The sequence below is a fragment of the Panthera onca genome, chromosome D4 (genome assembly GCF_046562875.1).
Source record: "Panthera onca isolate mPanOnc1 chromosome D4, mPanOnc1 haplotype 2, whole genome shotgun sequence".
NCBI lineage: Eukaryota > Metazoa > Chordata > Mammalia > Carnivora > Felidae > Panthera > Panthera onca.
Window position 1 is genome coordinate 7,636,126 of NC_138351.1, and position 17,980 is coordinate 7,654,105.

The 17,980-nt window shown below is 45.1% G+C and overlaps 1 protein-coding gene across 3 annotated transcripts in view; it reads right to left on the reverse strand.

The window, feature by feature from the left end:
• RCL1 (RNA terminal phosphate cyclase like 1) overlaps positions 1 to 17,372 on the reverse strand; it is a 56,753-nt gene extending 39,381 nt beyond the window's left edge. The window contains exons 1-2 of one of the 3 annotated variants that reach the window (XM_078436067.2): positions 17,046 to 17,369; positions 1,609 to 1,680 (exon numbers count right to left, since the gene is read on the reverse strand). In XM_078436067.2, the coding sequence (XP_078292193.1) occupies positions 1,609 to 1,680; positions 17,046 to 17,181 (208 nt within the window). In that variant the 5' untranslated portion in view covers positions 17,182 to 17,369. Of the gene's footprint in view, positions 1 to 1,608; positions 1,681 to 17,045 lie in introns of all 3 variants that reach the window. The other 2 variants (XM_060610181.3, XM_078436066.2) reach the window with 2 other exon arrangements.
• Positions 17,373 to 17,980: the final 608 nt, after the last annotated feature.

The window sequence follows — 17,980 nt, forward strand, 5'->3', positions numbered from 1 at the left end:
TCTTTTGTCAGTGTCTCCTGGCGTAATTTACCAATACATTTAACATTAGAGGAAAGAGATTTACGCTCAGTCCCTCACAAGGAAAGCCACTCTTGAGAGGTTCATAAAATAAATGTAGGTTTTACCAAATTAAAAGCCAAAATCCCAATGATCACAATCAGAATCATGTTCTGATCAAAGTGGGAAAGAGTCTACATCAGTTAGTCTAAATTAAATTTTAGATTAGTCTAAAACCAATCCTTTAGGTCAAAAAGCCAAAAACAAACAAACAAACAAAAAAACAAAAAAAAAAATACGTAACCACTAAATTCTGCAAATCTGTTTATGCCTGCAAATTAACAGGGTGACAAATTGGTCAGATTATCAGAATTGAAGGCTTCTACGCTGGTGGGCGCAGGGCACATGAGGAGGAAGCAGGATCATGTAAAATGTCTTACTTCCCAACTTGAGCTGAAGAGAGGACTAGAAAAGAATTACGCACCCTCTGAATCACCGATAAAAATTGCTGAAAAAAATCTCCAGCAAAACAATATTAAAAATTTTTAATTTTTTAAAAATCTCCAGCAATTTCCAAGTAAACAAGCCAAGGAGAACTCAGGGAATGACAGCTTGCAACGACCCCCTGAGGTCTCACGCCTGAAACTTGTTCTCCGTAAGGCATGGCTGAATGTGGCTACAGGCCGCTGAATCTCCTGTGACACAAGGGCCACTTATCAGGCCAAGCTGGTCTTCTTTCTTAAGAGAGCCAATGCATGAGAAAGGTCATGGTTTCCTTTGCTGAATACATGTGCAAAGGTGAACAGCTCGTGGAGCCGGCCAAAGGATGTTTGCCATGGTCTCCCTGACAAGGTCGAGAAGAGTTCCTAACAGCAAACAAACAGCTAAAAAGAACCTAAATGTTTATCAGTAGGGAACAATCAAATAAATGATCATGCATCCCCACGCCAGAATACTCTACTAGGTGCACTGAAATATCGAGACAGATCTGCGTATGCCTGGCAGGGAAAGTTCTCGGAGACCTCGGTGACAGCGAAAAAACGCTGGCTGCAGAACAACATGAAGAGCATGACCCTGCTGGTCTCAGATACGGAAGCGCCATGCAAGCAAATGCGTGGAAAAGAGACCAGGGCACACGCCCCAGACCGTGACCGCAGCGGCCCCTCGGGGCGGGGCTGGAAGAAGAAACAGGTGAAGGGATTTTCACATCTTCTGCATACGCTTGTGCGTGCTTCTTTTAAAAGACAAAAATAAAATAAAATTCAGCGCGTTCAACTATCTCACAGACTTTGTTGTAAAATTTTATTGTGACAAAATAAACAATCGGACTTTGAAAAGCCCTTGCACATCGATTTTAGGCGTGAAGTACTTTTGTTGCTGAAGCAGAGGAGGTGCCTGCTTGAGCTGAAACGTTCAGCCTTCTAACTTCTCTCAGTCAAGGGTGCGCCCCTCACGCTGGCAGATCTGACACACGTCTCCAGTCGACTTCTCACAGGCAGGAAGCCAGGTCTTCCCACCCGAATATTTATCCCGTTAAGAGGCACGAGAAGTAGAGGAACGGGTCAGCAGCACACGTGGCTGCTTTCAGGAATGGGAAGAGACAGCGCTTACCTGTTTGGTTTATTTCGATCCGAGAACCATTAGTTATTTTGTCCAACAGCCTTATGAAGCTGGCTTCAAAGTCTGCGGGGGAAAGAGAACACAGACTGGTCACCGTTTCCAGAGAAGAGGTCTCATCCGGGAACTGCAGTGGAAGGTCCGTGACCCCTGCACCACACCCGGGTTCGAGTCGGGACAGGGCCGGGACCACTGGCTGAGGAAACCGAAGCACCAGAAAAGCACCGACTGGCATGTCTATGTTTAGTGGAACTATGAGAAACAATTCGGCTTTCATATTCCACGACAAACAGCAACTCTACCTGCATCTAGCGGGGTATTAATTTCAGCAGCCTAACACCCATAAAGGCCTGTTCTTCTGACCTCAGGCGTGCATGCCAAACAAGGGAGAAGCAGCAGAAAGGAGGGAAGAGTTTTAGAGTCAATTTCATATTTGTTCCCCACCTGAGAGGGCAGATGAATGTGCAGGCCACCCTCCAGTCTCCGAAGCAGTAAGGGGTCCCGGTTTCCTCCACTCAACACTGTCCCTTCTCTCCCCTCATCATGCCTCTTACTCACCTGGAGCTATCACCCCAGTTTAGTTTTTCATTTCATTATACACATACTTGAATGTACAATATTACCGTCACCTTCTTTTTAATGTGTGAAAAAAAGACTGCAAGAAAAAGCACCCACGTGTTAACGAATGGGTTTCTCTTCATGGTAGGACATTGTACGAATTTAACTTTCTTATTTAAATCTGGATGTACGTATTTGCTTCAATTCCTTTTACGGACAGATTGTCGTCTAAAACATAAAAAGTGGGCATTACTTAAAAGGGGGGTGGGCCGAGGGGGAAGAAATGGATTTTAAATGTGAAAAAGGAGAGGAGGTAGAATGAAGACTCAGGCAGGACGGCACTTCCTGTAAGTCCCGTGCCTTCCCATAAGTGGGTCACACACACACTCGTTCTCTCTCACTCCCTCTCTGGCGTCAACCTGTGCCCGTGAACAAGGACAGGAAGACTAACTTTTCTGCACCAAAGGCATGGCCACCACCTGGCGATTTAGGCAGTCTGCACCCCTCTATACGCTAACAGAAGTTTCCAGCACAGACCCCAGCAGCCGCCTGAACTGATCCAGAGGGCTAAGCAATTCCCGTCCACCTGTGCAGTTACTTATTGCTGTCCCCGCACCCCCGTCACAGTAGATGCTGCAATCCGTACCGAGAACACTGGGCTAGAAGTCAGAGACTCCGGCGAGCCCTGAACAGGGAACGACGGCTAATTCCAGCAGGTGTGCATCAAAGCATGCCTTCCAGCCGGACATTCTCTCATTTAATCCTCAAATCCCCACGGCAGGGAGGGCTGTTCCCATTTCATAGGAGGCTGGGGCCCGAGAATGAGGACCAGCAAGTGACGAAGCCGGGGGCTGAGGGCAAGCCTGTCCTTCTCCACGGTCCACACTAACCAGGGACGCCACTTTGCCGAACTCCGTTTAATCCTGAGTCCACCACCTCCTCCAGAAAATCACGGTACCTCTTAACTGTAGGCACTGACCTACCGCAGAGTCCTGCAGACCATTTAATGGGTCCCCAATCAACATTTTTAACGAAACCAGAATAGAATAAGCAATGTCAGAGTTAACTGTACGGAGTTAACTGTTGGCGAAACCTTAACGCTTTACAAATATCTGTATGCGTACTTGGTCGTGGTGTTAGGTAGCATCCCAAAGTTTGAAAATAACTCAACTACAAAATGACTTCTATGGCCTCTTTATATAGAGTTCTTAAAGTTTTTACAGTTTTATTTATTTTTGAGAGAGAGCGAGCGAGTGAGTATAAGCAGGGGAGGGGCAGAGAGAGAGGGAGACACAGAATCCGAAGCGGGCTCCAGGCTCTGAACTGTCAGCACAGAGCCTGACATGGGGCTCGAACCCACCAACTGCGAGATCATGACCTGAACTGAAGTTGGACGCTCAACCGAGCCACCCAGGCGCCCCTAGCATATTCTGGTTTTAAAAATCGGGCATGATCAAGACCACAGCACCACTTTCTGCCTGTATTTTTAGCAAACGCAACGTGCTCTGCACAAAAAAAGGAAACCTTGATTTGCTCAAGTTTTTGAGGTGACTAAAGGGGATTGAGGAACAAGAATTCATGAATAAAGTCCAAGATTAAACTGCATAGCTCTTACAGATTAGGAAAGAAAAAAGAACATTAAAACAAAAGCCTAACTTTCCATTTTTTTTTCTTCTGCAATCCACGGGAGCACTTACGCACCAACACAGTTTAAAACGCCCAGCAGAGGGGCACAGGCAGGAACAGAATGGGCACGTAGAGAGACCTCCAGGCTGGACCATCCCCTGGTCACAGCAAATAGGTGACTCAGAAACAGTACTTCAAAGAACCAAACACAAGAGCTAGTTCCAGAATCCTGGCAACAGCGAAGATATAGCTCCATCACGTGGTATGAGAAAGCTCTCAAGTTCACCTAATAATAGTAAGACTGAAGTCCGCAGACTTCATTAAGGCAAGATGTGTAGGATCCGTTGTCCTTTCACTTCCCATACACCCTTTGTGACTCTTCCTCCTCAAGACTGCTCTTGGGGGTACAGTTTCAAGTATCTAAAAACACTGGGGAAAAACATCCAAAAATAGGCACGAGTTTACTGCACTGCTTGGGAATACATGATTAGGTGATAAAGCTATAAAGACCATCGGCACAAATACCATAGTGGTCAGGAGAGTGACTGCCAGCAGCAGCAGAGAAGGGAGTCTCTACTGGAAGACGCCCGGCCCCACAGGTCAGCAATGTTCCATTTCTTGACGCGGATGGGGTCACACAGGTGTTCACCGTATAACCTTTTAAGCACCACTTTTATGTTTTACGCATGTTATGTTACTGTAGTCAACATTTGTTAAAAATTTATATTATCAGGACCTTCAATCTCAGAATTCATTAAATACTGCCTCTGATACCTAATGCACTCCCCTCCTTAAGGGAAGTGAGCTCATCACTTCTTTAAGGGGCCAGTAACTCTGTAAAACAGTGGCAGTCATCAGCCTGACCCACTCCTCACTAAGGCAAACTATGTCTCAAATAAGGATGTTTATTTATATCTATTTATAACATTCATATACAAATGTTAGATATAAATACATACAGGATATATATCAGAACACTCTATAGCATCAAAATTAAAGAGATTTCTTATATACTGATATAAATCATCTGCATGGTATGCTGAGTGAAAAAAAAGTAGGAAGCTGATGGCCATTTGTGTGAAAGAGGACAACATACATACGTACTTGCTTATTTATGTAAAAAATAGCCCTGGAAAGAAACACAACAAACTGGTAACACCGGTTGCTTCACAGGGAAGGAAAAATAAAAAAGAGACAAAAGCCCATCTTATAAACCCTTTTTGTTCCCTCTGAATTTCATGCCATGCGTATATTTTTTAAAATACATAAAATTTAAGTTAAAAAATACAAATAAAGGTACTGTGACACAATTTAAATAGCCAACAAAACCACTTTCATTAAATAGCCTATGAAAGATCTTTCTAAATACTACAGTCATTATGTATAAAATATACGTATTCTATGTATAATATGTAGTAATACATTATGTGACAAATGATAAATTATATTTTAACTGAAACATATAACATCTTTCCTAAATTGTCAATATGTCCAGAAAAAAATTACAGAACATAATAAAATATTTTGAACAGAAATATTAATTTTATCAGAATACACAGGAGACTACCAAAAAAAAGTTCACCATACTAAACATAGCATGAAAAAAAGGAAAAGAGAAAAAAACGAACTGAGATTTCAGATACGGAACAGATTTACAAGCCAAAAAGTAAAAGAAAAAATAATCTCAAAAAGATTTTAAAAGTGGAAACTATAGCAGAAAAAAAATCAAGCTAATTCATTTTAACAAATATGACACAGGGGCACCTGGCTGGCTCAGTCAGTAGGGTATGCCACTCTTAATCTCAGGGTTGTGAGTTCGAGCCCCACACTGTGAGTTTAAGCCCCACACTGGGCATGGAGCCTGCTTTAAAAATTAATCAATTAATTAATTTAAAAAATACAACACAGATCAATAGTCTCATTCATCTGTAAGAAGAAATAAAATGTGAGTTAAGAAAATCAGAAATAAAAAATAATATAATTAAAAAGAAACTATAATCTCTATGGATACATTTGAAATTAATATAGCTATGTAAAAAGATGATAAACAGATAAACAGAAAGAGAAATCTAAAACTAAGGGAAGGAGAAAATTTATCAATAAATCAAAAAGATCACTGATGAAGTTGCTGGCAAATGTTTTCCCGACAATTCAAAGGAAAATAATTCTTATATTACGTATTCCAAAGAACAACAACAACAACAAAAGCACAGAGAGATGGCTTCAATCACAGAACAGTTAAGAGCATCACATGCAAAATAAAAAATTACAAACTAATTTATTCTGTTTATTTTTTATGTTTTTTAATCTTTTTTTTTTTTTTTTTTAACATTTATTCATTTCTGGGAGTGAGAGGCAGAGTGTGAGCAGGGGAGGGGCAGAGCTGAGAGGGAGACACAGAATCCAAAGCAGGCTCCAAAGCAGGCTCCAGGCTCTGAGCTATCAGCAGAGCCCGACGCGAGGCTCAAACCCACGGACCGTGAGATCCTGATCTGAGCTGAAGTCAGATGTTTAACTGTTTGGGCGCCCCCAAACTAACTTCATTTAATGAGAACAAATGAGGGGCACCTGAATAGCTCAGTCGGTTAAGTATCTGACTTTGGCTCAGCTCGTGATCTCAAGGTTTGTGGGTTGAGCCACACATCCAGCTCTGCACTGACAGTGTGGAGCCTGCTTGGGATTCTCCCGGATTCTCTCTCTCTCTCTCTCTCTCTCTCTCTCTCTCTCTCTCTCTCCTTCTCTCTAGGCCCTTCCCCCACTCGTGCTCTCTCTCTCAAAATAAATAAATAAACTTAAAAAAAAAAAGACGACATTATTAAATACAAGATTAAATACAAAAACGGAGGCGGGGGGGGGGGGGGGAATCAGGTAACTAGCTTAACTACTACTAAAAAGGCATCTGTTAAAATTCAATATCTAATTCTGTTTTAAAAAGTATGAAGAATGAATTTATTTATTGTAACAGACTTTTACAGATAAAAACAGAGGCCTCTTTAGAAGTTCAAGGAGAACATCTTCATTGGCCTTGGGGTAGACCAAGATTTCTTTACAGGGCAGAGAAAGATTTATAGACTGGGTGACATTAATCGTACTTATTGCTCATCAAAAAAACCCACTAAGTGTGAAAAGACAAGTCACAGAATGGAACTAGTTATTTGCGATACTTTACCACAGAAGCCAAAAATTGTGCCATATTAATAAAATGTGATAGCATGCTATAGCAATGAAAATCAACTGCTGCTACAACAAAGATGAATCTTACAAACACGATACAGAACAAAGAAACCAGACATACACAAAAAATACAGACTCGGGGTGCCTGGGTGGCTCAGTCGGTTGAGCATCCGACTTCGGCTCAGATCACGATCTCACAGTTCGTGAGTTCGAGCCCCGTGTCAGGCTCTGTGCTGACAGCTCGGAGCCTGGAGCCTGCTTCAGATTCTGTGTCTCCCTCTCTGTCTCTCTGCCCCTTCCCCGCTATGCTCTGTCTCTCTCTGTCTCTCAAAAATGAATAAACATTAAAAAAAAATTTTTTTTTTTTAAATACAGACTCTATAAGACCACTTATATAAATTACGGTTAACATTTCAGAAATTTAATTTATGCTTCAAAAAGGCAGTTTATTACTTACACTGCAGGTGGAGAAAATGATGTGACAAAACAAGCATGAGAGGGGTCTCAGGGCTGCTGTTTTATTTCTTGGCGTGGATAATGGCTATGGGAGCATATCCCCTTTGTAGTAATTCACCAAGCTATATATCTATGATCTTTGCACTTTTATTAATGTGTAGTACACTTTGGTAAAAGCTCATTTTTAAAAAATAAAAACCAAGTTCAAAGAAAGAGTACCTTTAAAAAATATGAAAAACGCAAAGAAACCCAATCATCTCTCTAATCTGCTATGCTAGAAATACCATTAAATACATCTCCAAAAAAAAAAAAAAAATGCAGAAGGTGTCAATACAAGGAAGAAATCACAATTAAGGGAAAAGTTAGCTTACCAATTAGGCAAGAGGATTTCACATACTTTGATTTGACCCCACATTTTAAGAAAGCATGGTCTTTGGCCTAGCAATTCCACATCTAGAACTCTATCCTGCAGAAATAGAAGTATGCTAGGAGATAGATACAAAAAATTTTATTGCTGTTTTATTTATAATAACAAACACTGAAGATTACTTTTTTTGTCCCATACTTTCAGGTGTTTATACAAAAACCTGTAAAAGAAATAAAATTAACAGTAGGAAATTTGACTCTCTGCTTTATACTGCTTTATGACCTTCCAAGTTTCCCATTTATATATAAATTCTTCAGTTGTAGTCCTTTTCTTTACAAACACATTGGGAGGAAAAATCATACAGTCACGTCAATTGGTGTAGAAAAGGCATTTCACAAAATACAACACTCATTCATAATAATGATAAACCCTTAGAACAATACGAATAGAAGGGAACTGTCTCAATTTCATGGAAAGCATCTTCAAAACAAAACAAAACAAAACAAAACAAAACAAAACAAAACAAAACCCCACACAGCTAACACTACACTTAGCAGCCAAACGCTGGAGGCTTTCCCCCTAAGTGAACAAGGCAAGGCAGTTTGCTCTCACTGCATACTTAACATGGTGCTAGAAGTTTCAGCGAGTACAGTAAGGAAAAGGAAATAAAGCCATAAAGTTCAGAAAGATAAAACTATTCCCATTTGCAGATGGCATGGTTGTTTACACAGAAAATCCGAAAGGGGTGCCTGGGTGGCTCTGTCAGTCAAAGGTCTGACTTTTGATTTCAGCTCAGGTCATGATCTCATGGTTTGTAAGACTGAGCAGAGGGGCTCTGTGCTGACGGCATGGAGCCTGCCTGGGATACTCTCTCCTTCTCTCTGCCCCTCCCCAGCTTGCGCACACACACACACACACACACACACACTCTCTCCCTCTCAAAATAAATAAACTTAAAAAAAAAAAATCCCAAAGACTCTACAAAAAGACTCCCAGAACTAACAATTTAGCAAGGTTACAGGATAAAAGATACACATCTTCTGAAAAATGAACTGTATTTCTATATACTAGCATTGACATAGATGGAGACCGACACTAAAAATACCATACCATTGACAACTGCTCAAAAAAGTAAAATATTTAGGTGTAAATCTAACAAAATGTGTATAGGACTCATATGCTGAAAACCACACAAGGTTCCTGTCAAAATCCTAACAAGATTTGTGTTTAGATAAGACAAGATCATTCTAAAATTTATATGGAAAGGTAAAAGAACCAGAATACCTTATAAAATCACAAAAAGTAAGAGTAAAGCTGGAGGGATCAGCCTACACGATGATAGGTACAGTAATCAAGAGTACGTGCTACTGGCCAAGGAACAGACCTATAAATCAGTGGAACCGGATTAAGGCCCCAGAAACAGAACCACACAAATGTGCCCAACTGATTTTTTTACAAAGGTACAAAAGTGATTCAATGGAAGAAAGATAGCCCTTTCAACAAATGGTGTTGGAGTAACTGGACACCCATAAAACCGAAAAAAAAAAAAAAAAAGGAACTTCAATCTAAGTTTTAAACCTAGTACAAAAATCAAATGTAAAACTATAAAACCTTTAGAAAACAGAACATGAAAAATCTCTGGGATCTAGAGCTAGGCAACGAGATCTTAGCTTCAACAACAAAAGCACAAGCCATAAAAGACAAATTTGACAAACTCTATTACATTAAAAGTAAAATCTTGCTCTGCAAAATACCACTAAGAGAACGACAAGACTGGGGGTGCCTTAAGTCGGTGGAGCGAGCACCTCCTGATGTCAGGGTCATGAGTTCAAGCCCCACACTGGGTATAGAGCCTACTTAAAAGAGAGAGAGAGAATGAAAAGACAGGCTCTAAAGTGGGATAAAATATCAGCCGTCCACATATCTGACAAAGGGCCAGAACAAATAAAGAGAATTCTCAAAACTTAAGGGTCAAAACAATCCTACTAGGAAATGACGTCCAAGGAGGCAGTGAGCACAGCAAGTACTACACCTATCACCCCACCCATGAAGACACCCATGAAGATGGCCAAAATAGAAACGGGGAGCCCACTGGCAGGAGGCTTCGAGGACGAGCCTGGGGAACCACGAGGCCCAGAGGCGGCATGGCGTTCCCCCCCCCCGCCCCCATCCCAGTCCTTGGTGGAGTACCTCCTCCGGCTCCTCCCGTGACGGCCACTGGCTGTGGCTGATGGCCGCCTCTCTGGACTATGGCGCTTCTGCACTGCCTGTGCCCGGACCGGCCACCCTGCAGCTCCCGATGGCATCCCAGGTGTGCGAGGACCGTGGGCTCTGTCCCCTTCATTGTCTCTTTCCTCCTTTTCTGGGGTGGGGGGGGGTGCTCCTGGGTTTTGTGATCCTCCTCTGAAACCGGGTTACACTCACTGGTGTTCCTCTTCCTTCTGAATGCCATCGGTGGCCTCCACATCAACAGCATCACCCACCCGTGGCCACCACCCAGGAAACGGCAGCCCGTCCTCCAAATCCAAGAACATCAAGTTCTACAAGAAAGTGTGGTCAAGATGGGACTTTTCCAACATGTGACCTCTGATGGGGAAAGGGGTAGGACAATGACCTTGAAACTGCTGCCTCTCAGCCAATGACCTTTGGAGGTCATCCAGAAAGAGCCCAGCAGATTCTGCAGCTGGTCTGCAGGGCCAGAGGCAGGAGGGGGCCTCAGTGCCACCAGCTGCACAGGCTTAGCCAAATTATCAAGATGCTGATTTTAGAAGAAGTAACACATTTTAAAACCTTTCAGGGTTTTAATAATAAAAGAAAAATAAATACTTTAAAAAGAAAAATAATAAAAAATAAAGAGTGACAATGCAGAATACTGGCAAGGGTGTACAGAACCTATATCACCCCCACATTGCTGATGGGAATATAAAATGGTAAACCCACAACGGAAAACAGTGTGGCAGTTTAAGTATGCAAACTACCACACAACCCAGCAACTACACTCCCAGGCATTTATCCCAGGCAAAGACTTATGTTCACATAAAACCCTGTATACAAATGTTTATAGCAGCCTTACTCAGAATGGCCCCCAAACTGGTAACAATCCGCATGTCTTTCAACAGGTGGATGGTTAAGAAAAACTGTGGTACTTTCATACCATGGAAGACTGTTCAGCAATAAAAAGGAACAAACTTGATTTAAAAAAAACTTAAATCTCCAGAGAATCATGCTGAGTGAAAAGTCAATTGCATAAGGTTACTTACTATGATTTCACTTATATAACATTCTCTGAATGACAAAATTATAGGAATGGAGAACAGATTATCGATTGCTAAGGGTTAAGAAGTTGGTGGGGCAAGGAGGAAAAATGAGTGTGGCTACTGAAAAAGGGCAACTTGAGGAATCCTTGTGGTAATGTTCAGTGTCTTTACTCTTACCAATGTCAATTTCCTGGAAATGATACTTTACTATAGTTTTTCCAGATGTTACATATGGGGGAAACTGGCTAAAGTATAGACAAGATCTCTTGGTATTATGTATTACAACTGCATATGAATCCACAACAATCTCAAAATCTAAAGTTTAGCTTTCAGGGTGCCTGGATGACTCAGACAGTTAAGCACTTAACTCTTAATTTCAGCTCAGGTCATGATCTCATGGTTTGTGGGATCAAGCCCCCATGTAGGGCTCTGAGCTGACAGCTGCCCAGCCTGCTTGGGATTCTCTCTCTCCTTCTCTCTCTCTCTGCCCCTGCCCCAAGCACATGCATACACACACACACACACACACTCAAAATAAACATTTTTAAAAAACAAAAAATAACTAAAAACTTAGTTTAAAAAAAAAAAAGATGGTACGCAATTCTATCTGGAACAGCATTTTACAGCTTCCAAGCAACAGCAGATGTGAAAGAAGACCATTAGGATTCTTAGCGTTTGTCTTTAAAAGATGAGTATCTCATTTGGGGCTCCCAATAATTGTCAGGTGGCAGCAAACTGTAACAGTCAACAGAGGCACAAAACGGCAGGTTCCCGATCAACAAGACACTATTCAATCTACTATCGTTACTAAAATAAAATACAGGTGCTCCTTGTGGTATACTAAGTAATGGGTGGAGGGCCTGGGTGGCTCAGTCAGTTAAGCACCCGACTCTTGATTTCAGCTGAGGTCATGATCTCAGGTTGTGGGACTGAGACCCTCACTGGGCTCTGTGCTGACAGCATGGAGCTTGCCTGGGATTCTGTCTCCACCTCTCTCTCCGTTCCTCCCCTGCTCACATGCATGCTCTCTCAAAATAAATAAACACTCAAAAGAAAATAAATAAATGTATTTGGTCTTTGTCCCCAATTCCTGGCACAGAGCTCCTAAGACCCTTGGAAGTTCCAAAATAATAGGAGTGTCTTTTAAAATTTATTCATAAGGAGCCCCTTTGGAGGACACTTGAATTTATGCTGATGAGGTGACTCAGGATGAGGCCCATATACAGCCTCAGAATAGGACTGGTCACCAGAAAAAAAGTGATTAGAGGCTTGGAAACTTCGGCCCCACCAACTGACCCTGAGCGAAGGGGAGGCTGCCTGGAGATTAAATCCTGTAAAACTCTAGAACAAGGAGAGAACTTCCAGGCTGGTGAATGAACACACATGCTGAAGGGTGGCATACTCTGGTTCCAGAGGGACAGAAGCCCTTGCCTCGGGACCCTTCGGGGCCTGGCCCTATATACCTCATCTGTGTGTGTGCAGCCGTATCCTTCATAAAATCCTTTATAATAAACTGGTAAATTAGTGTTTCCCTGAGCTTTGTGAGCAAATTATCAGTCCAAGAAGGGAGTGTGGGAACCCCCGATTCATACAGCCAGTTGGTCGTAAGTACAAGTGGCCTGAACGTGCGATTGGGACTTGTGATTGGCACCTCAAGTGGCAGCAGTCTGGTGGGACCGAGCCCTTACCCTGTGGGATCTGAAGTTATCTCCATGTAGACAGTGTCAGAATTGAGTTAAATCTGTAGTACACCCAGTTGTTGCTAGTTGAGAACAGGAGAACTGCTTTGTAGGGGAAAAAACCCACACATCTGGTGTTAGAAGTATTCAGAGGAGAAAAACAAGTTTCCCTTACAATTCTCCTTCCAGAAGATGCAATTTATGAACAGCCAGACTTATCCCCAAAACAACCCACCAATTTACCAAAAGATGTTTTCCTTTCAAAGGACCTCTATGTAGCATGTTTCAGCAACACATTTGAAGGAATTCTTTTCATTAAAACTCCATTCACCCCTCCCTTTTCAGAATCTCATCTGCTTGTGCCACATGCAGCACTCCCGTGGGTCCACGTAACTCCTCTCTCCAATATCACAGGGGAACCGAGGCTCAGTCAGGTGACTGGCTCAGGGACGGGGACCGGAGCTCAGGGACCAGGGCCGGAGCAGGCCTGCGTCCTAACTGCTAACGCAGGGCTCCTCCTGCCCAAGTCTATCCTTCTGTTATTCCCACTTAAACCGGCCATCATTCTCGCGGAATTCTTTCCATTTGGACCTCACCTTACCCACCGTGAACTCAACCTAACCCTGCATGACACAGCCCTCAGGAAATCCAGAGACAGAGGCAGTGTGGACGGCTGCTTTATAACATGACAAGGAACAGCCAAGTCCATCATGCAGTTCAAAGGGAGAACAAGCCCGGAGGGCGGGAGCTGGCTGCAGTCTCCCTCCAGCCCTGCGGTCAACCTCACCAGCTAGTTTACCTGCTAACTATGCCTTGGCTTTCTACCTGCAGGAAAACAGCAGCCAAAAAAAAAAAAAAAAAAAAAAGATTTTCTCCTAATAGGAAGAGTAGAACGAAACACAACTGTTCAAGTTTCTCAAGAGTGAAGCAAAAATTACACATATGGTTGTACAATTAATAAAAACAAGTCCAGGAGCATCTTTCCTTGTGGTTCCAATTCTTCTCATTATGTACAATCCCTCTGCGTTGGAAGGAGGCACTTTTATTTAAGAGATCAGCTTGTTTGCCTGAAGTCACAGTGTGACCCTGTGTCTCAGCCCCTTCTGAATCCCCGAGCAGCTTTCTTGGTTGACATGCTGCTATTCCCAACCATCGGAGACACGGGGAAAAGAAAAAAAAAGGAAAAGGCTTAATGATTAAGTCTTGTATGCCAGGGTGTGTTTCAACATCCACACTGTTGACATTTTGGGCAGAAGTATTCTTCATGTGAGGAAGTTGTCTGATGCACTGCAGGATGTTTATGGTATCCCTGGGCTCCACCCACTAGATGCCAGAAGCAGCCTCCCAGTCGTGACCACCAAAAATATCTCCAAAAACTGCCAAACGCCCCCCTGGGAAGCAAAACTGCCCTCGTGGAAAACCACTACATTATACGTAATACATACAAATACTTGGGAGCCATCACCCAAAAGGAACCCTTTAGACGGAAAAGAGAAGATAAAATCAAGGCATAATTCTCTTTAAAAGAAGACAAAGTTGAAAGTTGTGAAAAGTTCCCATATAGAAGCAGGAACGGATTTCGGACACCAGACAGCAGAACTATCCTCGCAGGCAGAAGTTACGTAGCAAAACCAGCTAACTAACGTTTATTCTGCCGACGTGCCAGGCACTGTTCGGGGCACTTTGAGTGTTATTTCATTTAATCTTTACAATAACCCTACGAGGTTGGTAACGCTGGCCTCGCTTTACCGATGAAAAAACCGAGGCTCGGAAATGTTAAAGAACTCGCCCAAAGTCCAAGAGCTAAGAGCGAAAGCAGAACCAGGACCCAAACCAAGGTCTGACTCAGACCCAGCTCTTAACCACCCAGCTACTACAACCGCAACACATTAAGCATTTTACCTCAACGTAATAAACAAAGAACCCTTTGACTTACAAGCTGTTCCCTTCACCGACAGTGATTCTGGCAGCCACCACCCTATCTGTCCAGGCCGGCAGCAGATACAGAAAGTGTTCCTTCGATAAGCCCCACGAAGCCTCGCATATACCGGGGCTCCGTAACCTTTTCTGAACCACTGCCCCTGACGCAGGCCCCACACCCCCCACCCTCCAGAAGGGATGATTAAGCAAGCACCTTCAAGAGACGCAAGTTTTCTACTTAGGGCGAAGATTTTATTGGATAGGCCAAGTTGTTGCCGATTCTCAGAACCTGAGTCAGAAAGAGTCAGAAAGGGACAGATGATTGGCAACACAGCCCCCTGGCTACACCTTCAATCAAACTACCAAGGGCTTTCTCGACTATGACCATGTATCTTGTATCAGGGGCCACTTGTATTGACCTCCATAAACAGGCACGTATGTGTGTGGATATGCATATGATACATACACAGGGGTGTGTAACCATGAATGCATATATATACATTTATCTCAGTTCCCTCTTGAAGAAATTAAGCAAACATCTACAAGATTTCTCAGGACTTGGAACCAGCACAAAGAACTCTAAATCAGGAGGTCTTTTTTTTCCCCCTTGGTATATTAATCAGGTAAGAAAAATAAGGCTCTACGTAGTGCTCCCCATAAAATACCAGCACACCTGCCAACAAGCACTACCTCCCCCAGGTTGTGCAGTCTGGCGTCCTTCCAGGAAAAGTGCAAAGTGGCCCGGCCCTGTTGGAAGAAATGAGAGTTCGTGCGCATGGCAGCGAAGAGAAGTTCACAAACAGAGGACCGGGGCAGGGGGGAGGGAAGAATCCTCTGGAACATTAAATATTAGTTTGGAGGCCACCTGTCGAAAGACAAACACTAAATTGTATCTTACAGGTACTATATTTTCCACAGAAATCCCAGGTTTCCAGGACACAGTGCTTCTATTCCTATTAAAACAAAACACACAAACAAACAAAAACTACGCCCGGTGTTCACAGAAGGAGAAGCTGGTCGTACCATATCCAGCCAATGGCAAGTTCTCTAGAGTAACCTGGAGGTAAAGGGGAGAGCTGGCCGAGAATGCCAGAGGAAAGCAATCGAGCAATTGCTTTGCCCAAACAGACACAAAATACGGGCAAGAAATGCTGAGAATACCCAGCATAAACCATGCTTGGGGCCGCTCCTTAAACTTCCTCAGGGTTTCTGAGAAGTAGACAGAAGACAATCATGTAGCAACGCAAACCTTTCTCATGGTCACCAGGTATGAAGGGTCTTCTGGTTCTTTCTTTGCTAACCCTCTGTCTCCATCAATGACATGGCATTTTCCCTTTACGCGCAACCAATCACCATTCAAGAGAAGCAGAAATGTAACCCTCCAGAATAGGCATCAGACAGATGATGAAATGGGCTGGCCACATAGTACAGAAGTTGGTGCAAAATTACACACTTCGACACGACCCACAAAGCTTCCAGGACCAACCACAAACCCTCTCCTTCAAGGTGCAGATAGGTTTTTCCTCCCCCCCCCCGCCCCCCCCCCACTTTGGGGGACTCTCTCAGTTTGGGATAACCAGACAGAAGCTTTAAAATGCATGTGTCCAGGGGACCAGTTGAAAATCGGCACCACTTAACTTGATCTGGGTTTAAATAGGGCCTGTTTTGTAATCAATCCACCGTTGTAGGGCAAAAGGGGGGCTCGGAAACCTGTAGTTTAGCGCTTGTCACCAAATCTCTTACTAAAGGCAAGGCAATCAGGCCCATGACTGTTAAAAAATGTATCCCAAAGCTTCCGTCCTGCGCACATCACAGATACGGCTAAAAACAAAGAATTTTTAAAATGTCTTTAATCCACATTCACAGAGAGGTGTGAGGGCAGCCGAGAAATCATGGCGACAGGGACAGCCGATGTCCATGGGGGCAGCTGTTTCTGAGACGTGTTTTGGGACAGGACGCGGAACCAACCAGTGGTAGGTACTTTTCTCTCCAAATCTCTCTCCATCTTATAACTGCCCAATCACAGTTCGGTCCAGCAAACTGCCTTTATCCTTTGAGAGGTTCTCGGCGAGGGCGAGAGCAAGAGGGACCGAAGGCGGGCGAGGGGGCGATGCCCGGGATTTGTTGCAACACGTAGTGCTGGAAAACGTGTAGCTGTTTACTACCAGCGCCCCGGAGCCGCCAGCGCAGCGCGCCGCGGAGCACGCCCCTCGGGCCCGACCCCGCCTCCCCCACCCCAGCCACGGCGCGCCCGGGTGCGGGGGCGACGCGCCACTAGCCCTCCCCGCCGCGCCCGCGGGACGCGCAGGCTCCCCGCGCGCCGCCCCCCGGGGCATCCGCGCCGCACGCCCGCAGCCCCCACGCCCATCCTGCGCGCTGCCCGCCCCGAGGTACCTCGGAGGCCCGGGTTGTCGTCTCTGGCTCGAATCCTTCGGATTTTGACGGGGCGCCCACTCAGGGTGGACAGGACCAGTCGTTGGCGCAAGAAGTTGCAGCCCGCGTAGCTGAGGGAGTGCGACTGGGTCGCCATGTGCGCGCCCTCGGCAAAGGTGCCGGCGGCTGGGGCGCAGCGACTTCGGACGGGAGCGAGGGTCGCGACCCCGGCGGCGGCGGCGACAGCGGCGGTGGTGACCCGGGCTCTCTCTCGTAGCCCCGCAGCCCCCGGCGCGTCCACGTGGTTTGCAACAGGAAGACGGAGAGACGAGACACCGGGTCAGAGGGGAGAGGGGCGGAGTCGGTGACCGACACCCCGCCTCCCCACCCGACCGGGGGCGGCTCCCGCGCTGGATCTCGCGGCTATTGGTCCGCGCGAGATCAGGGCGGTGCCCATGCCGCGCTTCCATTGGCCAGCGCTGGAGCTGGGCGGTGCCCGGGCCGCGCTGCCATTGGCCCGCGCTGGAGTGGGGCGGTGCCCGGGCCCCGGCAACAGCGCCTGGCGGGAGGGAGCGCGTGCGGGAGGTGGCCCGGGAGCCAGGTGCGGTAGCTCGCTTGCCCCGCAGGTCTCCCTGGGGTCTCTCCCGGCGTGGCGGCCGGGGGAGGCGACGGGCTGGGGTTGGGTGCCTACCACATGCCTGGTACTTAGCCTCAGTACTGACCGCAAACCCCAAATGTGGAAGGTATTATCTCCCCGCCTTTTTCTTTATAGAGGAGAAAACGGGATTGGCGCGCTCATCCAGTTGCAGACTCCGCGCTGAGCACGCTGCCGGCGCTGTCCCCACGCTCCCCGCTGTCACCAGGCGGGGTAGTCCCATTCCCTCCTTACGCTTGAGGAAAGATTCGAGGAACATTGCACAGGTGACAGTGGCCGCATGCTTTGGGACCGGAGTCTT